Raw genomic sequence first — 27,597 nt, 5'->3', positions numbered from 1 at the left:
TATTAAAGCAGATGCCAAATTCCACATGAGAAGTATGACAGTTGGTAATTTCTGTCTATATAGCCTTCTTTCCCTACTTCATTGGGAGAATATTAAGTAAAAGGAAATTAACCTTTACTGCCAGTAGTTTTCTCACCTGTTAGCCCTCTTTCTGAGGAAGAAATTTCTGTTTCCATGCATACACAAGTTTTTGACATTTTTTAGTTACTGTATCAGGAAACCTGCATTTAATATTTCTGCTTTGGATGAAGTACTACCTGTACTAGAAGAGCTGGGTTTTTACTCAAACCTTTAATTCCATTTAGTGTTTCCAAGAGCTTGTGGAGTGTACCTCTGTTTCAATGGCCATAGAAATACTTCTGTGTTTTGCTAGTTTCAGGCTCTTAAGTTTCCATCATCTCTGCCCAAATGGCCTTTGCCTGATCCATGAAGAACTGTGACTATTTAAGGAGCAAAGTAATCAAGGTTCATGCAAGTGAACTTCAGCAGCTGTTGTTCAGCCACGCTTTGTGATTAACAAAGTTGAACCCAAAACACTTTGTTTTAGTGTGAGTACTTCTCATGGGAGGCATTGATCTTTTGTAGCAACTGGAGGAGAAGTCACTCAGAGGTTAATGTATGGGGCCCTATTCTGGAGCTGGGATGAAGGAGGAAAGCCCCAGCAGTGGGACATGAGACTCAGGATAGGGAGGAGAGAGGTGTGATTGAGCAGGAGGTAAGGCATAACCTGTCTTGGGGATTTGGAAACCAAATGGGAACTAATTATTTGTATTTCAAGATAAGGAGCAATGTCAGTAGTCAAGGGGACTGCTGATGTGGTGCAGTGCCAGCTACTTCCAGATCGGTAGTCATCCAGGACTGCCACTTTAAGTTGTGAGCAACAGACTATAGCCCAGGAAGAATCTTCTGGCCCAGAGAAGATGACACAGGGCAAAATATGTAAACTTGCTGTTGAAGTTTTGTATGCACCTCGGAGTTTAATCATTGTTGGGCATGACTGATTTTTTAAAATTATTTCCCCCCCCCCCCCGGGAAAAAAGGGTTTCCTTTTTCTCTCTTTTTTCTTTTTTTTTTTCTTTCTTCAGTGCTCTAAACACTGTGTTGTATCTGCTGCTTGGCTTGCAAGTCTCCTGTCTGTGCCATGCAACCCGATCACAACATGAAATCCAAGGCTTAGAGAATTGCGTTTTTGAGAGTGTGGTGCTCTGTGGTTTACCAAGGTTTATGTTTCCCCATGTTCCCTCTAGACTATTCCTGTGCTCCTGTGATTCTTTGCAGACAAAGAGGTTTTCTTTCAGGTCTGCCTCTTACCTGTCTGTTTCTCTTGTCAGATTTGAATGGGAGAAGAATAGTTTTTGAAGGTAATAAAAGGGGAAGGTTACTTGATGTGTTCAGATATCTAGGAAAAACTATTTTGTCCGCAGAATGTCTTTTATTTCTGAGATTCTTCTGTATATGGAAGAATGCTGTTTTGCACTGGTTAGGCCGCACCTTGAGTACTGTGTCCAGTTCTGGGCTCCTCAGTTTAGGAAGGATGTTGACTTGCTGGAGCATGTCCAGAAAAGGGCAACAAAGTTGGTGAGGGGCTTGGAACACAAGCCCTGTGAGGAGAGGCTGAGGCAGCTGGGGTTGCTTAGCCTGGAGGAGACTCAGGGGTAACCTTATTGCTGTTTACCTCAAGGGGGGTTGTAGACAGGCAGAGGTTGGTCTCTTCTCCTAGGCAACCAGTACCAGAACAAGAGGACACAGTCTCAGGCTGCTCCAGGGGAGGTTTAGGCTGGAGGTTAGGAGGAAGTTTTACACAGAGTGATTGCCCATTGGAATGGGCTGCCCGAGGAGGTGGTGGGGTTGCCGTCGCTGGGGGTGTTCAGGATGAGGCTTAACAGGATGCTTGGTTGCATGGTTTAGTTGATTAGGTGGTGTTGGATGATAGGTTGGACACGATCTTGCAGGTCTCTTCCAACCTGGTTTATTCTATTCTAATATGGTTCAATAAGTAATTATTTAATTCTTAAATGATGCAACCTTACTTCCAAACTTACTTGTGGTTTTGTAGGAGCTGAGATCATCTGTGAGGGTTCCCTGAAGATTTTTTTATTTGTGTTTTTTTTTTTCATTCACAAAGAGCCTCTTCTATAATAGCATTATTCTGGAGAAGTAGTTCTGTTTCACAAGTTGTACAGGATGGATAACATAATTTCAAAATCTTTGTGAAACAGAACTAAAAAAAAAACAGAAGTACAGCAAGAGCTCTGGGATGGATTTGTCTTTTTGTGCAGTGATTCATGTCTTGCCTTACTGTGAAGAAAAATAAAGGAGATGTCATATTTTGCGTTTCTTAATGCAACATTTAATTTGAATTGATAAACGTAAATGCTCCATGCAGCTGCAGCAATGTCTGAGCAAATAGGAAAGATTTTTACTTCTCTCTTTTTTTTTTTTCCTTTTCTTTTTTTCAAATGGAGGTTGGGGAAAGCTTGTCTTCATGTAAGATCTTGATATTGGAGGTAATGCCAGTATGTATCTCAGAATTAATTCTTTAAAATACTCCCCATCACCACCCCACTCCCCCCAAAAAAACCCAAACAAAACATCAAGGTAATTTGAATTAGATTTTTTTGGTAGTTGTTTGTGAAAGGGGTTGCACTAAGTTCACCTGAGGGATGTGAAGTTTGAATTTTAATGTGAAAGTGAATACAAGAGAGCCATTACTTATGCAGGACATTCTGGCAAATATGATAGAACTCAATTTGTATGGATAAGGGACAATGATACTGAGAAACCTGCGTTGGGAATCATCTTTGTAGCAAACTCAGTGAAGGGTGCCTAGGACTTTCTGAAAGTAACGTTTGTTTTGCTGACAATGTATCCAAGGATTAGATGCTTAAAATGTACTCCTTGCTTATGACAGAAGATGAGGTGAGGCTTGAGCTATACAAAACTGCTTTAAAGTCACATGATTTTAGCCCTAGCCTGCACCACAGATGCTGTAGTGGTGCCATCGCATCATCATGGATAGATGCAGTCTAAGCGTCCTGTAACAAATGGCTAACAGGTGCTAAAAATTTGTACTGCATTCAGTTTTAGATTGGAGAACTGCAAAGGAGCAGCCATTAAAGCTTTGAAAAACAAGGTTAGCAAGTAAAGTGAGGCTTGTCCTAGAATCATACCAGAAAACTTACTAGAAATAGTGGCATTACATGAAGCTAGAAGGAAGAATTTTGATTGTTCTTGGGTAAGGATTGTGTTTGACTTTTCAGCTGGACAAAGTTTAGAGATGGGAGAAAACGATGCAACTTTGGAATTGTTGTCTAATCAAATACAGAATATTTGCTCAAGTTTCATCATTTAATAAGTAGATGCAAGTGCTGAGCATGTTAAAAATAATTGTGGAAAGGTGGTCTTAATCCAGAGCTGTTCCTGAAAATACATGCAGATGATTTTATAATATCAAAGTTCTCCCTGTTTATTCACTTCAAAAGTTGCAACTCCTATATTCAGTAGGTTCTAACTCTTCCAGTGCTCCACATCGATCTTGCAATCATTTAATGCCTTCTATTCTTAAATAGTTCTCCAGTAATATGTACATACCTGTGAGTGAATTCATTGTTTAATTGGTTAAAAAATTAAGTGATATGGCAATTCATTGTGCCAGTGAACTTTGCATTAAGCCATTAAACAGCTGGGACTGGCACTCTTGCTGCTTCACAAAACATTTTTCAAGAGAAGACTGATCTTAGTGTTTGACTTTTTCAATATTGTATGTGTCTCTTCTGCTGCTTTCATACTCAGCATTGCCTTTGCCTTCACTTTTCTCATATTCTCCTTGTCTTCAGTATTACTTTGGATTACTTTCAAATCTGTTTTACTTACCTGTTTATGCTATTAAACTTCATCCTTTCTTTCATGTTTTATTCAACTTACCATATCATGACTAAACAATCTTGCTTTCTGGCTGTAAAGTGAGATCATAATATTAGAAAATTAATCTGTGAAGACATCCTGAACCTTCTGGGTTAATGAAATGCTTCTGTGTATGAATATGTCACCTTTTACAGCCTTGGTGTTTTTCTAAGCCTCTACAGGAAAAAATATCTGATTGCTGGGCTGTAAACATATGCATATGTGCTGGAGTTTATGCATAGTTACAATCTCTTTGACTTGAAGACACTGTTTTCCTTGTGCAGAATGTTTGCAGTAGTGAGGATTTATGTTTGTGAGAATATTCATGATAGCAGAGAATGCAAAAAAGGAAAAAACTTGTGCCAACAAATATTTAAAAACTTTATAATGTATTTAAGAAAAATATCTCCTTTCTTAAGTTTAATAGATGCATTAATTTACTATTTATCTCCCCTAATGATCTTGTGATATGGGAAATTAGTGTCTTTATGGGTGAAAAATGTAGGAGTAAAGAAATGCATTCATCTTCTTAGGCATCATCTGTTCCATTGACAAAAGGCACAGATGCGATATTTATCTCAATAATTAGATTTATAATTATTGTGTCATTCTCAGATTGATAAATCATTGCTCTTTGTGGCATGTGATTTGAAGCTACTGTTCGTGCAATAGAAATCTTTGAATGGTGATTCTGAGCTTGGAACTGTTTTTCACATCATGCTTGTATGTTTTTATATGTTGTAAAAACTGTGTGGCAAAGAAACTGTTGTCAGGAAAGAATATTTTGTAAATGTGTCTACAGGGGAGTGCTAGTCTTCGCACAGAATGGCAAACATGAAAGCCCAAAAAGCATCCATGGTGCATTTCCTTTGGAAACTGCTGTCCTTGTCATTATCCAGTATGATTGTAGACTTCCTGGACAAGCCTACGAAAACAACAATAGCTCTGATTTTTAATAGGAAACTAGGGAGGTGAAGGAACAGAGTAGCAGAATCTCAATATGTTCATATGTGATACACACTGTATTTCTGATGTTGTCTTTCCTCTCTTTTTTTGCCCGCAGTTGTAGAACAAGCAACAGGAAGAGTTTGATAGGCAATGGCCAGTCTGCAGCTCTGCCTCGGCCTCATTCACCACTCTCAGCTCATGCAGGTGATTTTACATTTATGCTGTTAATACTATTACTAAATTCTGAACATGTCTGTATTTCAAAGGAAAACAGGCAAATCCTTTATCCAGGTACTCTTCCTTCCACTGTTTAGAACAGCAAAAAGTTGCATATCTTTCCATCTGAACTTCTGTTATGTTTAGATCACAAATTGTATGTTATGGCGAGAAGCAATCCAGAAATAGCTATCATGGATCATGTAGCTATTTCCACCCCCCCCCCCCCCCCCCCCCCCCCCCCCCCGCTTTTCATTCTAATGTTCTGTTACATTTTCTCTTCTCTCCTTTCTGGGCCTAGTTCAATATGAAAAGGATATAAAATATCTTGAACACATGCTAAAGGTAGTGGAGTTGGTGAGTAGGGTATTACATTCTATTCCTAGTGCTTTTGCTCCCTAGGATTTGTGATGTTAGGCATGTTGCTTGAAATTTCTGTGCCTCACTGTACACAGCAATAAGCTGATGATTGTTGTGGTTTGCTTCTAAATCACCTGAAGCACTTAAAAATTGAATGGAAGTCCATAAATATTTTATTGAAAATTATTGTCTTCATTTTAAAAATCAACATTTTTTAGCAGATGAAAACACATTTCCTGAAAGATTTATTGACTATATTTTTGGGGAATTGACTGTAATTACACACCAAAATGAAAGCTCCACACCAATCCTTGTGTAGGCAATAACACTGAATGCTTTGAAGACCTACTCTCAGATAGATACTAAAATGGAAGGTGCAGAGTTTCAGCTGAACTTTTTGAAGAAGATGGTGAGTTTATAATAAGGCATCTCCAATTTTCTTAGGGAAGCAGCATTATCAGAGAAAACATAGTGATGTTTTTCACTCTGAGCAGCAGGCTATAACAACCAAGAATCCAGACAAAATGAAGACTTGTGAAGAGTTCAAGGCAGCAGAGCATTTAAAACAAGCAAACAAAGGGGAAAAAATGGTACAGAATAATTTAAAACTGAAAAATGAAAACTTGTAATGTTTGAAATCCCTCTCTGGATCCCCCAGATGCAGAAAAAGGCATTTGAAACAGAGGATTGCTAGTCATTAAAGAAAGAGACTTCAGCTGTGCTGTGCTGACTTGACAAAATCAGTAGCAATACTTGCTGTGAGAGCTAGCATCTTTACTGCTATGTGTGGAAACTGATAGCTTAGAGTAATGATGCCTAGCAGGCTTCAGATGTATGGAGTGATTAGCACACACTACCTGGGATCTGAATGTAGATCATGTATTTCATAAGTGCTGAACCATTCCTGTCTGACACTGGGCTTGTGCTTCCAGCAAGTTGCTTCATCTTTTTGAATCAATTTCTCAAACCATAAAAGGGAAATAATACTGCTGATGTCACAGCTGTTGACAGGTGGCTCTGAAGACGGAAAACTGATATTAAAAGGATTGAAAACAGGTTAAGTGCAAGCTTTTCTCTTCCTTAAACTCAGCAGTGTGATGTGTATTCTAAAACCCAGTGTGGAAATTCATCAACTTCTGCAGTTATGCAGGATGCTGTAAATTCTCTTAATACTCATACATTCTCCCAAGATACGTGTGCTGAACACTTCAGCAGCACTATGAAATCTTGTATATGTGGTAAAAATGTCCATGTTTTTGGCACTCTTTATTATTGTGTCTGTGTATAGTTACATGTAAATATTCACACAACCATTGGTTCCTAGCTCAGCTGGCTGAAGTCCTTTTCAGGACTAAAAGCATGCTCAGAGTCAGCCTTAACAGGGTTTCTGCTTTGTCTAGTGATCAGACACTGCCTGGAATTGACTTCCTATGCAGACTTGTTTCTATTTGTGTCTTGAATCACTGTCATCTTAATTCACATACACACACAAAAAAAAGATGCAAACTTTGAGCCCAGTAAAGCCACAGAAGTTACACATTCTCATCTCTGTTTCTTTTGTTGTCAGAGCCACCAGGTCTTACCTCTACTGAGACCTGTACACTTAAATAACACCCCTACTCTCTGTGACAGCCTGTACTGGAGGCCTGATTTCTTGCTAAGTGCAGCAGAGAGATGTGTGCTCTATGGCCTTCTGGGTTTAATCCTTTTGGCAGTCCTTGGATGGGAGGGATTAGTCCAAGTCAGAGAAACTTGCTTCACTCCATTGAGGGAACCTGGTATATTTCCTGTGTAGCTTTTAAGGTCTTTTTGACTAGGTATGGAAAATAGATGGAAACAGTGAGATTCTGCTTCAAAGGTCTCTCAATAGAAGTGTTTATTTTGCTGCCTGCACCAGACCTTCTGAATGTATTACAGTTCCAAGTTTCAGAGGGACTGGAGATGACCATTTTTTAACATCTTCACATCTTTTTTATTAGTGCTTTCTCTTGGAGGAGGAATCAATAGAAACAGAAGAGAAGGAAACATCCAGTCCTACGGGAGCTTTATGTGCAACAAACTATTAATGCTTGCATTGGAAAAAGGTTTTGTCAATGGACTGTCTGTGGCTGAAGTGTGGTAATAGCATGCATTTTTGGCAAGTGTGTTCTAGTATGGTTATGCAAAATACAGAGATCATTGGAGGGATCATGCTCTATGAAAGCTTTTCATGCAGTTTCATGTTTCATGCAAGGAATCTTCCCAGGTGAGCATGGCTGCAAAGGATTAGGCTCAATGGATGCTAGCAGCTAATCTAATGTCATGCAGTGTTGCGTAAATATTTGCCGCTGAGCTTTCAAAGAAAAGGCTAATTCTTGGATCTGCTTTTAATGGATCTGAGTCAAATGGTAGAGCTGACAACTTGAGCCAATCAATCCAAACTGTCCTTAGCAACATTTAGCAACTTCCCAGCAGACTTTTTGTTGGGTCATTCTTTGCCTGCCCTGTGCAGCTGTGTGGTGGTTCAGAAATTTCCCACTACATTAACAAAAAGCACAACTCACTCAATCAGGAAACAAATGGAAGCTATATTTACAAAGCAAAAACTACACTCTAAAATGGAATGCAATGAATATGTACAAATACACAGTATTTACAATATTATACAGGTATTTATAATCAGAAACCAGCATGGAACCCCCCCTGAACTCCCTCTGGTATCCCAAGAGGAGTGGGGAAACTGCTCTGCTCTCCCCTAACCCCCCTTTCTCTCTACAATTAGAAGAAAAGAGATGTTAGGATAACTGTTAGCTGAAAGCATCATTAGCATCCTTATCTGCAAAATCAGTAGCAGTAAGATTCTCCCCAACCGAGCAGAAAAAGCCAAACAGCCAGAGAAGAAGGAAAGGAGTAGAGTGGAATGTGTGAGATTGCTAGGGTACATCTCGTACTTCTGGCCAATGACATTCGTGCAGAATAATCTTTTATTTTCCTTTTTACACCCAACTGTGAATTGTTTATATTTCTCCACTTTCTCTGCTCAAAATCTGCAGCTAACTTAAAGGCGTAGCCTAAAACTACCACAAGCAGCCCTGCAGACTGTAGAAGAGAAAGACAGTAGCAAATCCAGGCTGTCAACTTCTCTAGCTTCTTCACTTCTATTTCATCTTCCCAACATATTTTTATGTGCATTGAGAGTATTCTTTCCACTCTTCTGTTTCTGTTGTGTCTGTCTTCGTTATCTTGCTTCACCCTTCAGAAAAAGCCTAACATGCTTCTTGGAGTGTTTTAAAAATAGAATCAAAAGCACTAGTGAAGATCTGGGCTGTGCGAGTTCCATTTCGTTATGCTCTAGTCCCTGTCTCTTACCTTCCCTGTTTCTTGGTGACCTCAGGCAGTGCTTTTCTGATTCTTTGTAGTACTCTAGTAGGAAGATGAGCTGTTCTGAGCACAGTCAGATGATGTTCATCTGCCAGCCGGCTAGATCCTGGCTCTAGAAGTCTGTCTCATGGCCCTTTTTCAAATGTGATTGGAACCATAAGCCTGGGACTTAATTAATATGCCTAGGCATAGTGATGTATATCTAACAGCATTTTAAGCCAGGAATTACAGTATTAAATGATTTCTGTTTGTATGCTTCAAGAGTCTATTTTACTGTCTTTTCATGTCTTGGAAAGTTAACTGAACTTGGGCTTGACATGTCATGCTTGTAGGCTATGCAGTCTGATACGTCTGACATAGTGTCATGGTTATTAGTTATAATTTACGCAATATTATTATATATTAATATAAAAATAACTTTTTAACAGTATACATATGGAGATTATAGTGTGCGATTGTGGATATATTCTCCTAAACTGCTACAGTTTAATATTACGAACCAAATTAGAAACATGCAAAGTTACTCAATAGGAACTGAAGTGCAATTTGCTGTTTGTCCACCAGCCACGAGATGCCTGACTGCTGAATATAGCTGTGGGGTTAGTTATCAGGCACATACAATTTTAAAGGCACCTTTCAAAGAGACTTAAACCAGTTTTCACTCATGAATTATGGCTTCGGGCATTTCTGGGAGCTGGTGCAGATAATCCACAGGTTACAATATCACACAGGCTAAAGCACAGGGCTTTTAAACAGAACCAAAACTGAAGGCTCGTTGCTAAGATGGTTGCTAAGCTGGCTGCTGCTGAGGCTCTGGGGGTGGTCCCTTCCTGATGTTGTGGAGGCAGCTTTCTCCTGTGGCTGCGGGGGTGCAGTGTGGACTCCATAGGGGTGCGCTGGAGGCTCATTCACCTGAAACAGGCTCTTGGGCTTTCCCCTCGGCACTGCAGAGTTTACAGGACACTGTGGCTGTCTGGGACATTCACAGGCAGTCGTGGCAGGGCACGGATGGTGCTCTGAATCACCCTGGCATGTTAGCTTTGGGGCGTGGAGTGACGGGCAGCTCCTCCCGCGATTTAGCAGCTCACTGTGAAACGGCTGGGCACGGTACTGGCTTTTGCGAGCGGCACACAGAGCAGCTTTGGCTCACTGGTCTGCAGCTTTGTGCTAGCAGCAGACACTTAGAACTGCCAGAAGAGATTTGGGCAAGTCTCCCTGGCTGGTGAGGCTTTGCCAACGGGTCTCAGTCCCTTCAGGGCACTGTTAGGCAGCTTCTTCCTACCGGTGGGACTGGGATATGACACAAAGCTGGCTGTAGTTCAGTGTAGCTTACGCTGGTTTCCGGCTAAACTGAGGCACAGCAGCCCTTCCCAGGTAGCAGGCTTCTCTGTGGACTGCAGGCAAAGGCAGAACATGTGCATGAGGGCAGAGCACATGCTGGATCAGAAGCAGAAGAGCAAAAGAGCTGGTTGTTTACAACTTGGGTAATATTTATAATTTGTTTGAGGCTTGGATTTAGCCAATAGTCAAATGCTTGGTTAACACCCATTAGCCAATAGCAAAGAATATGGCCAGAATATGCCTGTATTTGGAAGAAGCACAAGCACTGCACGAGCATACCATAAGGTGGGCATGTGCTCTTGTTTACACTGAAGAAGTCAAGTTGGGTTGTATACACCAGCTTATGGACACCTGGCTCTTTGTTTACTCACCTCTGGTTGAGTACCCACTCCAGATAGGAGGGGGAAAGGGGGCTTGAACAAAACATTTAGGGACTTGTTTTGGCAATATTTTGGGGCTTAATTCTGGGCATAGTCACCCTTTACCACACACAGATTCAAGGTGAGTAATAGGAAACGAGACAGGAGGCCACTTCCAAGGTTTATATGTACTCTGATGTCACTTTGCTTTGGTTTTGGAACGGAAGTGCCCAGAGGTTCCTTGTTGAGCACCACCTTCCTAAGTCAATGAAACAGGAAGTGCTGTGGTTTGAGTAATTCATATGGAAAAATGGACAGATTATTCATGACTGGTAGCTCATGGGGGTTTTTTTAAACCATTTTAGCTTCTGGCTTCATACTGTCAGTGCTTTTCTGCCAGATCTGTTTCTCTAAGGGTACTGTATCCCACTACTGTACTCCCTACTATCAAGAGTACTGCACACATCTCTGGGGAGAGCCTCTGTTGCTCTTAATAAAAATGCTTCTGTTAGATGCTCCTTTTTAGGTGACTAGGTTCTTGTGCTTGTACCTTAGTAGTAGTTATTGCTGGTCATTATCTCTTTATTGCAGACTATTCAAGATGAAGGAAATCCAGATTGTGAGGCTCTCTGGTACCCAGAACTGATTTCTATTAGTTAACATTTTGATAATCTTCAGTGTTATCCTGGGCCGTTCTTGTAGTACTAAAAAGAGTGTTAGTTTTGCTTGGGAATTCACTGTCACAGGAATACCTGAAGTTGGTATTTTCATCCCTTTTGAGGACATCTTTGTATCTACGAACAACCTATTACCTTCTATGCTAGTTAGTGGCTTGTTGGAAGAGCAGGTAAAATATGTATTTAGTTTAACTTTACCCTAGAGTAACTACACTCCTGATATCAGACTCGCAGTCAAAGGGAGAGTGAGGAGCCGCAATTCTTGATTCAGGAACAAATTTGGTCTCCTTGCTCCCTGGTGGAGCAAAGGCAGAGGGTGAGAAGGAAATTAATGTCCAATATGCTTTATGAAGTCAATAATCAGAATCACTTACGAAGCAATATTCAGTCTGGAGATTCCGAATCAGTCCAAGATGTGGTGTTGAGAGCAGCGGTTAGAGAAGTTTGTAATCCAGAACTCTGTTCTTGGTATAATTTTGTAAAGCCAAGGAAAAGTAAAAAGATAGGATCCAAGCACGGTGCCCAACACTGAAAGCGAAACTGGAGTACACGTGGTGGATGCTGGTGGAGGGGGATGGGCGAGTAGCACACAGCTCGCCGGCGGGAGACAGAGCCAAAGGAAGAAGGGGGCCGGGTTACTGAAGAACCCCTTTATTTAACTGCTGTTTTGAAACAAAACTGACCACTGGCAGAAAAGTAATTTGAAACTTCGCCAATCACCTTCTGGCATCAGCACAGTGGTGAGTGGTCAGGATACCTGCCAAACAGGTTTGGCTGGCTTTTTATTGGTACGTGTTTTCCTTTGTCTATCTCCCCCAGCTCCTAATCATGTGCAACCAGGACAGTAGGAAATTGTTAAAAGAGGAGAAGCTGGGGATGTGCCAAAATAAGAAATATTATAGAATGGCTATTATCAGTAGAGTCCTCAGGTTTTGTTTTTGTGGACAAACCTTTTTAATAATCTTATAAGTGACTGGCATAGAATTACTGTAGCTCATGTGAACTTGGAAGTAATCCAGCATGAAACAACATTGGGAAACAGTTGAAGTGACTGAATGTTCTCAAGTGGAATAAAGAAATTACATAGCTACAGGCAGCGTTTTGTGCTAGAACATCAGTAGCAGAAATGTCTACTTCTGGACTGTGGAGTCATCTCTTAAAAGGAATTTGGGGAAGTAGCTGAGTGCATTTTCTTGATCAGATGATATGTTCAAGGACCATTCTAATGTAGCCTTGAAAATGAATCTTCAGAGATGTGGAAAGGAAGTAATTTTCAATTGACTTTGGGAAGATTTCATTGCACTGTACAATCTCCTGATTAGTTTTGGTCTGGAATACTTCATGTTTTTATGGTCATATATATTCAGATGGGATCATCTATGGAGAAAAGCTAATAGAATAGAATGTGAGAGCTCTTTGCTTAAGACTGAAAGAAGAGTAGAAACGCTGTGGCCAGCAGGATCATGGAGGTGATTGTTCCTTTGTATTCAGTACTGGTGAGGCCACACCTCAAGTATTGTATTCAGTTCTTGGCCCCTCACTATAGGAAGGATATTGAGGTGCTGGAGTGTGTCCAAAGAAAGGCAGTGAGGCTCATGAAGGGCCTGAAGCACATGACCTGTAAGGAGCATCTGAGGAAGCTGGGGTTGTTCAGTCTGGAGATTGAGAGGAGAACTTACCACTCTCTACAGCTACCAGAAGGGAAGTTGTAGGAAGAAGGGGGCCAGCCTCTTCTCCTTGGTGGCAAGCTACAGGACCTGAGCAAATGGGTTCAAACTGTGCCAAGGTGGTTTAGACTGGATATGAGGAAATATTTCTCCACCAAAAGGGTTATCAAACATTAGAATGGTCTGCCGAGGACAGTGGTGGAGTCATCATCACTGAAGGTGTTTAAGCAGCGTGTGGACCTGGAGCTTAGAGACATGGTGGTGCTGACCCCTCAGTGCTGCGTCGAAGATTGGACTGGATGATCTTGAATGTACTTTCAGGAAATATATTCTGTGATTCAGTATTACTCCCTTGACTGAGCAACAGAAGACTGAAAACCTGTATTGTCATCTAGATCAAAGGTGTTTTCTTCATCAAATGAGAAGAGAAATGCGTGATATCCATATATACACAATAACATTAGGGTTTCTAAAGAATCATCTGCTAAGTATATCAGGGCCAATATGACCTTTCCTGTTAGATTCAATACATTCGTGAATAGGATTATATGATGCAGTTGCCTAAAGCAAAGAAGGTCTTACCTTCACTTGTTATCCTTATTCTATGATTTTTTTTTCAGTCTTTTGTGTGTATCACACACAAAGTTAGTTTTCCTGAGTTTCTACTTCAATCCTGTGAATTTTGTAAAAGGTGGGTTGTGATCAGTACTGGCATATAGTTGAAGCAAAGAAGCAGCTCTCATACAATGTTTCAGTTATTCAGTCTCTCATAAAACATTTCTGTTATTCTGACTGCTTTCACATGTGGTAAATTTCATGCAGACAGAACTGACATTTAAATCCTGTTGAAACAGCGCTGCTGGTATTTTGAGTAGCGGTCAGAATGTGCAAAGCATCCTGGCAAGTTGATATAAGGAGCATGCAGAGCTTCCCTGCTTTTACAGGGGAAAGTCATTTACTGGTCCGAGGCATGATTAATGCAGGTTTTGAAATAGCTTGAGCTCCTCACCGCTGCATCCCAGTGGAAGGCACCTGCGGAGGTATTTAAAATGATTCTGCTGGCCAGATGTATGTTCTGCTGTCTGGCCCTGTTACTTATAGTATGAAAGTCAGACCTGTAACTGTTGATGGGTGGTTTCTTGTTCACTTCACAGTGTGGATGCACCACCAGGTAAACAGATACAGAGGAACGTGTGACCCATGGGCATTTTGTTTGACAGTGGTGCTTGATGTACTGTGATTAATTTTAAAAGATCATGAAATATGTCATCAAGACTTCAAGCTGGATTTGTCTTTGATTTAGCAGGAATTTTGGATTGCAGTTATCATGAGTCTGTTATTCCCTCAGTACTAACAAAAAGTCATTGCAGCTGAAACTCTATTTTCTAAGTTAGACAGATATTAAAAATACATTAATAATGTATAGTGACTGCAACATGCAGTCACAAATTAAAACATCTTCCCTCTGTGGAAAAGACATAGGAGTTCTTGAAGCTGCTTGCAAAACAATCAGAATTTAATTAGTCTTGATACAGTTTTCTTAACAATAGCTGCTTGCAAAATGAGCTACCCTGTGTCTCGTCAAGAAGTAGAGTATTGTTTTGGTGCGTTGATTGCCTCTTCAATTTATTTCCCAGGGAATGCTGAAGTTACTTACCTAATGCCTGGCCACCAGTCACGTTTAACTGACTAGGTCAGAAACATAGACAGTAATCACAGCAGCACAGAGATACCCTAGGACTGAAGCATGAAACAGCCAGCAGATCCCAGAGAACAGTGGTATTTGGCTAATAAGCAAGCACAGCACATGCGGACAGAGTTAAACTGGCACTGCTGGGTTTGGGGTTGTTTTGTGTGGGGGGTTTTTTGTGTTTTAGTTTCGTTTTTTTTAAGTCTCCCAAGTACTGACTGGCAGATGATGGATGAAGGCCATAATGGAGAAAGGTCATACATATGACTCTGCTTCTAACCTGTCTTGCTTTTCTGGAACAGCACAACTTAAGCCCACAAGTGCATTAGCTGTTTCTCAAGTCAGTTTGGGTCTGGATTTTCTTTCTCTGTTTCTGGGCTTGTATGAGTTTCTCACTTTCTAGATAAACCTGGGGGATTTAGTAACTCGGTATTATGCATACAGTTTTACCAGTTGTTTTACTTTAAAAGCTCATTAACTATTGGAAATAGTGGTTGCAAACTGGTTTTCCAAACAACAAGTTCTGATGCTCTTCCACAGTAAAACTTTGACTTCTTAAGGAAGTGAGGAAGTGATCTTTGTTGATTCTGGTAAGGTAGTTTGCAGCATTGTCTCCTCAAATCCACTGCAATATCTGTAAAATTAGTGTATTCTTTCACCATTTTTTTTTTTTCCATCTGTAAAGTCTACGCATGTCTTCTACCTGATGGACAGTTAGTTTTGTCCTTGTGTGTTAAGTACGTGTTACATATATATCTCTATGTAACTTCAAACTAGCTATCAGAGGAAAGGAATTTGTTTACAACGCCCCCTATGCTGGTTTGTCAGATTATTTTCTGTCAAAAGCTATTTAGAATAGAATAGAATAGAATTAACCAGGTTGGAAGAGACCTTCGAGATCATCATGTCCAACCTATCATCCAACACTACCCAATCAACTAAACCATACAACCAAGCATCCTGTCAAGCCTCGCCCTGAACACCCCCAGCGACGGCGACCCCACCACCTCCTCAGGCAGCCCATTCCAGTCAGCAATCACCCTCTCTGTGTAAAACTTCCTCCTAACCTCCAGCCTAAACCTCCCCTGATGCAGCCTGAGACTGTGTCCTCTTGTTCTGGTACTGGTTGCCTGGGAGAAGAGACCAACCTCCGCCTCACTACAACCCCCCTTCAGGTAGCTGTAGAGAGCAATAAGGTCACCCCTGAGTCTCCTCTTCTCCAGACTAAGCAACCCCTGCATCTCTGAAACCTGTGTCCTTGAGCTCTGGTCAGCAGGAGATCGGTGCCTTAATATGAAGAAATAACAGACTTTGAAGTTACAACCTGTCAGCAATATGCAGTTGCTTCATCTCATCATAAAGGGTGGTGACCTTTCTGTGCCTTGGTCTAGCAGAACTAAAGTGGGGGGGAGTAAAGAAAAAGAGAAAAAAATAATTCAATGTGTTGTGCCTGCTTGTTTTGAAGCTAAAAAAAAAAAAGTGAAAAAATCAAAGTCCTTTGGAGATGCTGTACAGACTCTGTAAGGGCTAAATCATGCTGGTCATTACTTCTCTATCTTTCACATGGGTTTTGTGATTAAAGAACCCCACCTTTCTTCTAACATCAAATATATTTCTTTTAATCTTGTATTTGCTTTTTTTCAAACTTTAATTCTCGAATTAATTTGACAGCTCTCAAACTGAGGGGCTAGAGGGTGTTCTATGAGTTATGAAATCCAATAAACATAACAAATGAAATGTAAGTTGAGTAAGATTCTATTTCAGGTTGGTTTGTTGGTTTTTTTCCTCAGAGACTAAGAAGTTGTCCTGAAATTAGCTTCTAAACTGCTTGAAAATGCCTGGATTAGTATGTGTGAATATTTTTACTGAAGGTTTTGTTCCCCTAATGATATTTTTGTGTATCCTCCTCAACAGGAAACAGTCCTCAAGATAGCCCTAGGAATTTTTCTCCCAGTGCCTCAGCCCACTTTTCTTTTGCACGAAGGTAAGAGGTTTTCTGTATTATGCAGCAGGGATTTTGCATAGAGATGTGGTTGGACCCACACATTAGAAAATAATTGCAAATACATCTGTCAAGACCATAATTTATAATAATAAGGCTTACCTCGCTTATGTGAACTCTCCTAAACTTTGGTTCCAACCAAGTTGTGCTGGATGATTAATACAATGCAGTCTTGGGGGGGGGGGGAAGTAGTTTTTTAAAAATAACTTAATTGTAATACATCCAGCTCAGACACTCTTCACTTACCCACTGATACATGGGGAAATTTTAATCTACATTCTAAGGTTGTTTTCTTAATTTTTTGTCTTACAAACAACGCACTTCTTACATTTTTAAGAGCACTATTAGCGAGGTCGTGAGTTCAGGACCTGATTTTTATTGGCGGCAGCAACTCCATACCTGTGATACCTGACCTTGACCTGTCCAACTACCTGTATCACTTAGACTGCCCTGTCATAGGAGTGGTGTGAGGGTTAATTAATATTATTGGGATCTTGAAATTTAAAGTGAATTTGAAGAGGTCTATGAAGTAAATTATTATTAAATAAGCCTTAAGCAAAGTTGACAATGTGTCATGGGAGACTGCCTGTTCATGCCAGTGTGGTTCCCTATCACTTAACACCTTGTCAGCCTGCTTCAGGTAATAAATTCATTAACTCTAATCCTGGGAAAGTGGGCAGTTTATGTGTAGACCCAAGAGTGTATTCACAGAAAATGAAATTGGAATGTGGTGGCTTTTCTTGTATCATGAAGTATTGCCAGGCATGGAACTGTTGGACTTGCAGTGAGACAACAGTTGCTGCTATTGTTTTACTTCCTTTGTTTTATAAGTTCAATAAAGTAGCACACACAAGCTCTCAGAAGTTAGTGCAAGGAAATGACTTAACTCCTTTTAAGAGTTGTGGAGTGGAGAAAAGCTGACTTGTGTATTCCTTTTATATGAAAGTAATTATTCTCTGGCAGCAGATCTTGTCCATCTTTCTTAATGGCTTATGATGTCACTTTCTAAATCAATACTTTTGCATACTTCATTTGGATTTACTTTGTCTCAGTAGTATCTTCAGAGTAAGGAAAGCTGCGTCTTCATGGATTAAGTTTGTGAGCATGTGTTTAGGAAAATTGATTAAATCCCAAAATAACATAATAGAAAAAGCAGATGTGAAAGACCAAATGTTACTTAGAAATGCAGCGAGCAGGAAGTAGTTTTCCTTTCCCACCCATAATCAACAGAAAGTTTTTATCATTATGTTTCCCAAAACCTTAAAATTCAGAAGGAAAAAGTGAGTTGTTTACTAGTGTTTTGTTTGGATTTCTACCATTTTTAGGGCCCAGTAATGGTCTCTCAATTCTTTAATCAAAGGAATGATAACACAGGAAGTTGCTGTGATTGCAAAATATTTCACTGTTTCAGTGGGATTCAGAAGACTTCCTTTGAAAATTTTCTACAGAAACTGATTTTGTTCTGCATTCATATTGAAAATGGTTTATGACATTAAGGTTAAAGCAGTGTTAATGTAAAATTTTGATATGAGTATGGTATGTGTCTTGTAATTGTCTTCGTATAACCTGTGACAGGATGGGCATTGATAGCAAAATGACCTGTGGCTAATGAGAGCAGTTTTCAGGATGCCTTTTCTGTTTTGTAAATTTACTGATGATACAAAGGAAGGGAAGGACAGCATGTGTGCAACTATGACAAAACAGGTTCAAGGAGCAGAGGTGAGGTGATATAGATGTATTAATATTCTTTTTCCATCCACTGCTCCCAGTCAGTGGGGTTACCAAAAAGTTAGGAAAGTATGGAGAAGGGAGAGAAAGTCAAAAGGAAATTGTTCAGAAGCATCCTGTGAGAAAGGAGGGCATCTCAGCTTAGCTATTTCTCATCAGCTGCTCGTCAGCATTGGGATGGAGGCAGCCTTCCTTAAGTGCCTTGGCAGCAAGCAGGAGAGGCACCTTTCTCCACCCACTCAGCAGCCTCTGCTAGCCACTGCTTAGTTCATAAGGAGTCCAGCATCTACGAGCCCATAGGTAGGTGACAGATACTACTTAGTAGCTCAGTAATGAAGTACTTGGTCCCTCAGTTGCAGAATATATGGGTCTCACTCATGTTTAAATGTCTTCCAAGTTCTTGTTCTTTTAACTGTGAATATATTTAGTTTGCACAACTGAGCCAACATGAAGAGAAAAATCCTTTTCAAATTGTTCATTCATCTGGATGCAGCTCATGCATAGCTGAGGGAAGAGGAGAAAGGAGGAGAATTAATAAATTAAAAATAAAATTATGAAGGATCAAGTTTTATCCAGAGTTCAGACTTTGATACAGTTAGCAGTCACTCTAGTGCATATTCTTGTTATATTTTAGCACTATGCATAGTAGTTTCTTTTCCTGTGCTGTATGTATTCAAGGTGCTGGAGACTGGATGAATAAATAGGAGGAGAAAATAAGGTGTTAGAAGGAAGAGTACCAAGCACTTTGTTTACACAGCTTGAAGCATAGGGAAGGTGCATCAAGAGCTTTAAGGTTCCTAATTTAACACAACCTAAATTCTCCTTTATGGAATTAGCCTTTTTATGTAAATTGGACTTGAGTGTGATTTATTCTTCAACAGACTTGATCTTTGTACTAGCTGTAAAAAAAGAGCTTCTCCTTTCCCCCACTTTCATGCTGTTTGTTAATAAAAACTTATACTGCTTTGTTATTTATGTATTCTTTTACCTTTTTTATCATATTTGATACAATTGTACTCCAGTCATGGGCACCGAAATGACAGGTAAATGTTACCTCCTCAAAAATCAAAACATGGCTTCCATAGCTGTGTTTTTGTTTGCCAGTTTGAATGTTCAAGTTCCACATTGTGTGTAGTTTACCACAAGCAGTAAAAAACAGAAATTAGTTTTTGTTATGATTACTGGTTTATTCTAAGTGAGCATGAATTTTGAATAAAAAATGCCTTTTCCTGATTTGTGTGTCTGAAGTTTAGCAAGTTTGTTTACACCTAATCACTCTTAGTGGTTATTTGACATTAGCCTGCTAGTTTGCCTGATGTTTCTTGATAGCACTGTGCTTGTATTTCAAGCACACTGTGATGGTTATTCTGTTCACCATTTTTTATTTCTTACAAATTTTCATCTGATGGACCTGAGAGCTGTGAAGATAAAGTGTCATCCATTTCTATGTGTCTTAGCAAAACACCATTTCTGTGGACCTGTTAATTCACTTTCTGGTTGTTTCATGTCATAGACTTTCTTGCCAGAAAAATATGGTAGTAAAGAAATTGTAAGCCTGTCATGCTTGCTGAATGCTTGTTTGTTGTGGTCCCCCTGTGAAAGTTTACTCTATTTAAAACCCTATTTGTTTCATGCTTTTGGAATGCAGTGTTACACAGTAGTATTTCCACATTTTTCTGTGTTAGGATACTTCAGTGTTCCTGTTACTAACCTTGGTTTCACAACAGGACTGATGGTCGCCGCTGGTCTTTGGCTTCTCTGCCTTCTTCTGGCTATGGTACAAATACCCCCAGTTCAACTGTTTCTGTAAGTATGCCCTTTACTGTGCTGATAGATTTTTATTGCATGCCACCGTCTTCTCAAATTTATCTTGCTTCTGTTAGGAGAAGGCAGTGCAGGTTTTGTTACTGTTGACAGACTTTGAATTAATATGAGAAACAAAACTGCTTTACTTCACTGAAATACAAGGAAACTTTAGTCAATGTGTGCTTTACTTGGAGAAATTTTCTGGTAGTCCTTTGGAGCAGTAGGAAGTGAGACATGCTGCCTTATTTTAACCATATAGTAGTTAGGCATGGAGTCTGAAGTGAGCCTTGATAGCAAAGAGAAACCAATCTTTGATATGATTCATTCATCCTAGGTTAGAACTCTTACCTTAAGGGGTGAATCATGCATTTGCCTTTTTTGTTCATCATTAGTGATGTGTTAATGCATGAAAAGTTAGCTACTTAACATGTTAGATGTCTATAATTAGAAGAGAGGAATTCTTTGGGATACACCATATAATGAATATGTCTAATTTGTTAGATTTTGCCTGTTAGAGACTCCATTCGATGTTAACTTGTATCATTCCCCCTGCCACTGTGCATGTCCTGCTTGACTGGTGCTGTAAACCATGGGATCACATGATATCCTGCTTCAATACTTGGGAGCTAAGCAGTATTTACCTGTATTTTGACCTGTCTTACATGCTTCTGTACTGCACAGGAGGTAGTGGGTCATGTTAACACCTTAAACTAAGCTGTTTGTTGTAGTCATACCTGGGAGACTGGGGAGATAGAGCCTGTTTTAGAAATAGCAAATAGTAGGCATTTTGACAGTTAGGTTGTATCTTCTGCAGTAAAAGGCTTGGTTCTTCTAGATCCAGCTGTGACTCTTCAAAAATTTTGTCTTAGGTCTTCTTTTTTACCTTTGGGCTTGTATGAGTAGTGAAAGAAGTGTTTTCTGAACAATATTACTGGACATCTGATACCAAATGTAAAAAAAAACCCTTTCTTATACAATTTAAGAATACTTTCTCTTCCCCTAAGTGTGTTCTGCTTCTCTTACAAAATACTTGAGTTTCACAACCTGTAGACTGATAGAGTGTGACCATTTTATGTTATGATCAACTCTTTTGTTCACAAGGGCTTCTGGAAAGTCAAGTCAACTCTTGCTGACTTCAGACAAGGTTGAGGGATTTTGTGTATCTTAGGGACAGCTCCTCAGCAACACTGTTTTTTGACCTCTTCTTTCCTTCCTGTGTAGATCTTACTTTTGCCAAGCAAATTGCTTTGTTTCACATTAATTCCCTATCTGCTTTCCATACTGCATGTTTGTATGCCTCTTGTTGGAACTAGATCAAATGTGCCATCCTTTTCACTTAAAACATACTGAGGTAAAGGTGGTTATGTCAGATAATAAGTAATTGCCATAGCAACCCCATCATAATTATATGAAACACACTTGTGGTAGAAAGGAAATGAAAACCTGTGTCAGAAATGTACCAAAACACAGTTTTAACTTCCAGTCTTTACTTTTATGTTTTTCCTTTGATGTGCCCAATTTTACAACAGTAATTCTAGTTCATACACTTCTTTGTCATTGAAGTTTACCAACTGCTGTGTGCATCATGGAATATGCAGCAATATGGCATCATTTGTTTTGCATTTTTTTAAAAACACAGCATTGTCATTTGTGTCTTAACTTTTGCAAGACTGTTGTTGAGTTCTCCCTTGATATTTCCTAACTACACAGTAGTACTGAAACCAGATGTCTTCTTTAGGATTGAACAAACAGTTTCTGACTTGTGGGATGAAACCTTTCTAATAAGTAAGTTTGAATTTTTTTGAAGAAACCAGCAAAAGAAGATTCATGCTATATATTTCTTAAGTTTAGCTTGGATTTTTTCCCTCCAAGACTCCACTATGGCTGATGAGCCCTGCAAAAGCACTGAGACAACCTCTAGATTTTAAATCTAGATACTATTCCATTGCTTCTTAGTAAAGATGCTTTTCACTTTCTTCTTCTACCCATTAGACAGTATATCCATAAAAAGAGAACTGGAAGCGTGCCCATCTAATTGGTTTCATGTACTTTTTCAAAATCTGAAACAGTTAGCACTGTGCAATCTCCTCCTTCAGTCCTACAAATTCTTGGAGTCAGCAAGAGACCATTTCCTACACAATAGCCTAAGTGTACATGCAGAATGCTCCCTTTTTCAGTATTGGATAGATCAGGTTCACAATAATCCAGAAATGTATCAACTGGAGACCAGGAACAGTTTTTACACATTGTACTAGAACACAATTTCTATCTTTGCAAACAACTGAAAGTCAAATTAGGGACAGAACTGTCTATGGTAATTATGTTTATACTCAGCTGAGTGTAGCTCACCATTTCTTGTTAGTCTGTTTTTTCTTGTTTAAATATTGAAAGTTAAGAGATTGATAGAATTACTGATTTCATGGAAGCTTGTGCTTTAGAAGTGGTTCAGCTACTGTATGTACCTGTTCTCACAAAGCTTAAACTAAATTAAGGTATCTCCTGCTGAAATTACTCTGTTGAAAAGGAAGTCTTGGTGTGTTGTATTCTAGCAAAGCTGGATGCCAGTTATGAGATGCAGCTGAAATGATTGTGTGTCTTTTGGAGAGCTTGCCTGTAAAAATGGCAGTTGCATATTTTTGCAAGTAGATTATATTCTTAGAAGTTTATTTGTATAGTGTAAGGAGATGAAGAATGAGGCAAGATTATGGAACAGGTCATCTTGAGTGCACTCACACAGCGCTTACAGGATTGCCAAGGGATCAGGCCCAGCCAGCATGGATCTCAAGTGCCAGGCTCCAGCACTCTGCAGCCAGATGCCTGGGCACCTACCTCTTGCTTATGACACCTACCTACCTGCATATATTCTCCCTCAGTCTGAGTCGAGACTGATTTTTTAAAGGAGTTACTGCAGTGAGTTACCACCATGGCCAGCCCTGCCCGCGGGACCTGCTGGACAAAGGTTTAGAAAAAGTGCATCGGCGCGCGTGTCTGAGCGAGAACCAGGCTGAGATGGAGCCTTCCGTGAGTGACCGGCGGCTTTAAAAGCGCCGCGGCCAGTAACGTAGCGAGCCCCAGCGATGCCGAGCAGCAGCCACGTGGGGAAACTGCAGCGCCGAATCTCACCAAGTGCCAAGGTGCCGCTGGCGGTCCCGCTGCCCCGTAGATCGAAAAAGAGCTCAGTTAGTCCTCCTCCTAGGCTCCGGTCCAGGTGATGTGAGGGCGATCTGGCTGCAACATCTGTCACCCCATTGATCACCAGGGTGGATTCGGCTGATCTGGCTGGCTAGGCGAGTGTCCCCTTCCTCCCTCAATGCTCCATGTGCGTCCCTCCCAAAGCTGTGCGCTCAGTCGAAGAGGACTACCTTCCCCGATAGAGACAGTACCATTCATCCCCTGAAAGCTCAAGGATCATGGAGGGCAGGAATGCATTCCTGTGTGTTTTGAGACTCTGTGGTGGAGACTCCACAGCCTCTCTGGGCAGCCTCAGTGCTCCATTACCCTCAAAGTAAAGAAGCTTTTCCTCAAGTTGAGATAGAGCTTCCTGTGTTGCAGTTTTGTCTGTTGCCCCTTTTCCTGTCAGCAGCGCACCACTGAAAAGAGACTGGCCCCTTCTTGACACCTACCTTCAGTTATTTGTAAACACTAGTAAGATCCCCTCTCAGTCTTCTCCCAGGCTAAACATCCTCAGGTCTCTCAGCCTTTCCTTGTGGGAAAGATGCTCTAGCCTCTTAATGAACCTTGCAGCCCTCCATTGGACTCTTTCTAGTATTTCCGTGGCCCTCTTGCACTGGGAAGCCCAGAACTGGACACAGGACTCCAAGTGTGGTCTCACTGGGACAGTGTAAAGAGTGAACCTCCCTTGGCCTGCTGGCCGCATTCTTTTTAATGCACCCCAGGATACCGTTGGCTGCCTTGGCCACAGAGGTACATCACTGTGTCATAATTTACTGTCCACCAGGACTCCACGGTTCTTCTCCGTAAAGCTACTGTCCAGCAGGTAAATTCCTAACCTGTACTGGTACAAGACTCTTCACTTAGCCTTGTTGAACATTAGGTTCCCCTTTGTCCAGCTCTCCAATCTGTCCAATCTGATGGAAGTTGAAAAAGGCTGGACTTTGTGCTAACCCCTGGGAAACACTGGTAGCTACAGATCTCCAACTAGAGTCTGAGGTGTTAGTCACAGCCTTCTCTTACTCTCTTATTCAGCCACTTCTCAATTCACCTCACTGTCCACTCCTCTAACCCCCATTTCCTAAGCTTACCTATGAGAATGTTATGCAAGACAGTATCAAAAGTCAAGGCAGACAACATCTGCTGCTCTCCATGCTTCTCCCCATTCAGTTACAACATCATTGAAGGCAATCAGGCTAGTCAAACATGATTTCCCCTTGGTAAATCCACGCTGGCTCCTGATAACCTTCTTTTCTTCCATGTGCTTAAAGATACCTCCAGAATTAGCTGCTCCATCACCTCCCAGGGATGGAGTTGTGGCTAACTGACATGGAGCTTTCTGGGTCTTCCTTGCCCTGTTTGAAGACTGGAGTGACACTGGCTTTCCTCCAGTCCTCAGGCACATCTCCCATTTTCCACAATCTTTCAACAATGATGGAGAGCGGTAGAGCAACAGCGTCAACCAGCTCTCTCAGCAGTTGTGGGTGTACCCCATCAAGGCCCATGGATTTGTGGGTGTTTAGATTATCTGAATGATCTCTAACCCAGCCCTTATCAACCAAGGGAGAGTCTTCCATTCTCCAGGCTTGCTTTCTTACTGCCAAAGACTGGGATTCCTGAAGGCTGGTCCTATTAGTAAAGACTAAAGCAAAGGAGGCATTCAGTAACTGCCCTCTCTGCATCCTTGGTTACCAGAGCTCCCACCTCATGAACTGTGTACATGTTCTTCACTAGAACATGAAATCCATTCCGAGGGAAGTAGTTTCAGATTCTGCCTCCAAACATTTAGCGTGGCATAGATAGCTAGCTGCACTTTATAGAAGATAGTAAAACATGACGTACTGCTATATGTAGTGCAGCTTTATAGATGCATTTTGCAAGGCTAGGTATTTTGATAGAACCTCAATTACATCCCTATATCTTCCAATTTTGTGTGAAGTGGATGGTTTGAGTGTAGTCACTTTCACTTGTCAGACATAGAACCTGTCTTAATAAATGTATTAATTTCTTTCACTTAATTTGGAATGTACAGGGTTTTGTAAGAGAATCACATATGCATCAATAATGTCTTAAATACAGTACATTAATCCATATTTTTTTATGTAGATTTACAGATAGTGTTGTGGCAATAAGTTGTATTCTGTGGTTATCATACTATTCCTACTCAGTTTTTAGCAGACCCCATTTTAACTGTAGTCAGGTATTGGTGTGTATTACTGATATTAGATGTCATCTTTACCTTAGAGGCAGTTCGAAATACTGAAATTCAGTAGCACTTTCTTCTTAGATTGAAGGAAGGTCTTTTTCTTTATACTTAGCTCATTAAGTTGAGACTAATTTACTATTCTTTAAATTGATAGGTGCAGGAAACAGTAACTACTATTTTTAAGTTAAATGGCTTTATTTGTGAGCACTGAATACAATCTTGAAAATATATTTTTTTCACTCTAATAGAAGCTTGTGTTCTGTTCTCTTCTGGTTTTGTAGTCATCCTGCTCATCCCAAGAGAAACTACACCAGTTACCATACCAACCAACACCCGATGAATTACATTTTTTGTCTAAACATTTCTGTACAACTGAGAGTATTGCCAGTGATAACAGATGCAGAACCACGTCAATGCGCCCTCGCTCCCGAAGCCTCAGGTGAGTTTGTCTGTCTGGAAATAGGGGTTGGGGCCTAAATTCACATATTCCGAAGCATTGTTGTTTTGTACATTGGAATTGTTGCCTGTTTTTGAAGTTGCCAAAGTATAGGAAAAGATGGGGCATCCAAGGGTGAATCACAAATAGTTCTTTTCAACTCTTGCTTCTGGTTTTGATCATGTCTTCCTTCAGTGGTTATGTTGTAGGCTGGGCCTTAATGAAGGCAACCAGCCCACATGAACTGTCTTGATGTGCTAGTCATGATTGCTCTGACTGTAGCACGGGTTCTCTTTCAGATTTCAGACTGTTCACAGAACTAAAGCTTTATTTGCAAAATTAATTTCATGTTTATCTAGATTCTACAACTGTCTGGAAAGAAACGTGGTAAAGAATGTATGGGTGGGTGGGCGGGACACTCGTTTTCTTCAACCAAGGTGAACTTCAGTTACTTGCTTCCCAAAGACTAGGCTTCTACATTTCATTTGCAGTGGCCTTTTGCATGAGATGTGTTTTAACTCAGCTTAAGTTTTGAAAATGCAAATGAATGTATGGATAAGTTTCTAAGAGCTAGAAGGGGAAGAAAAACTAGTACTGTATTTCTAGTTGTCATATTGATCATTTCAAAAGCTTAAAAATACATTCATAGGTATACAAGCCTTAAGGATTGAGCTTTTTACTGCAGTATGTTTTAAGTCTGGTTTTTTCTTTCAAAATGCATAGACAGTTGTAGCAACTGTAGTTGCTACCCATATGAAATGTATTAGAAGGCTGCAGATTGAAACCTACTTTGTATTTATTGCAACATTTTTAATTTTTTTCCATTTTAACAATTAAAATTTCCATTTGAACACAGAATGTGTACTGGGGAAAAAAAAAAAAAAAAAAGCCAAGAATTTTTAGTAAGAAGATCATGCTGCTGAAGAGGTACGATGAAATCGCATACCTATCCTATCCTCGGTGAATTTGCCCACGTGGATATCCATGAAAGATTTTCCGTATCAGTGAAAGGACTCACCATTGCTCTGTCTTGGGATAAATTTCAATGTTCATTTTTGCCTTTTCAGGAAGCCAAAAGCCAGTTCCTCTGCTTATGCAAGGAACACCCATGTACACATGATAAAATCACTTCTAGAGGACAGCGTCCCCTTTGTGGGGTCTTTTATACCAGAAAGCATAGGCCAGTGTTATTAATGCAGGAAAGTAAGATGGAGATTTTTCAAAGTAATTTACAAAAGACTGTGTGGTTCATGATAGTAAAATAAGTTGTATAGGTTAGCCAAGGCCATGGTGTTGTGGTCTATAAAAAGGATATATTAATGTTCAATAAGCAGAGCAATTAATAAAAATATTAATAATTTTATTAATCACAAAAATCCCACCAAAAAACATTAATTAAAACCTATTTACAGATTTGAGGTGTTCAGTCGTGGAACAGATCCCTCACCAGCAGGAACAAGTAACAATTTAAACAATATGTACAAAAATCCAGAAACAACAAACAGCACTTTAAACTAAAGAAAAGGAACCTTGGCAATGAAGCCGACGATTGCCCACAACTCGAAGGGGAGAACTCCAGAATTCCCTAAGGCAACAGACCTTCAATAGATGCTTACAAAAATCAGATACTGTAATTACTCACTGATCCTGATACCTCGTGGCACACATTAAGATCTAGACAAACCAAAATGGTGTCGACCATGTGGAAGCTTCAGGAGTACTGTTTC

The 27,597-nt window shown here is 40.2% G+C and overlaps 1 protein-coding gene across 1 annotated transcript in view; it reads left to right on the top strand.

The window, feature by feature from the left end:
* The window catches only part of MAST4 (microtubule associated serine/threonine kinase family member 4), a 118,505-nt gene that overhangs the window by 24,664 nt on the left and 66,244 nt on the right, over positions 1-27,597 (top strand). Inside the window, exons 2-5 of the mRNA XM_054179009.1 lie at positions 4,967-5,055; positions 16,436-16,505; positions 19,979-20,057; positions 25,716-25,873. Coding sequence (XP_054034984.1) covers positions 4,967-5,055; positions 16,436-16,505; positions 19,979-20,057; positions 25,716-25,873 — 396 coding nt within the window. The remainder of the gene's footprint in view (positions 1-4,966; positions 5,056-16,435; positions 16,506-19,978; positions 20,058-25,715; positions 25,874-27,597) is intronic.

This window comes from Dryobates pubescens, chromosome Z (genome assembly GCF_014839835.1).
Source record: "Dryobates pubescens isolate bDryPub1 chromosome Z, bDryPub1.pri, whole genome shotgun sequence".
NCBI classification, from domain to species: domain Eukaryota; kingdom Metazoa; phylum Chordata; class Aves; order Piciformes; family Picidae; genus Dryobates; species Dryobates pubescens.
The sequence above is the reverse complement of the archived record's forward strand: the minus strand, read 5'-3'. Positions and strand labels throughout refer to the sequence as shown.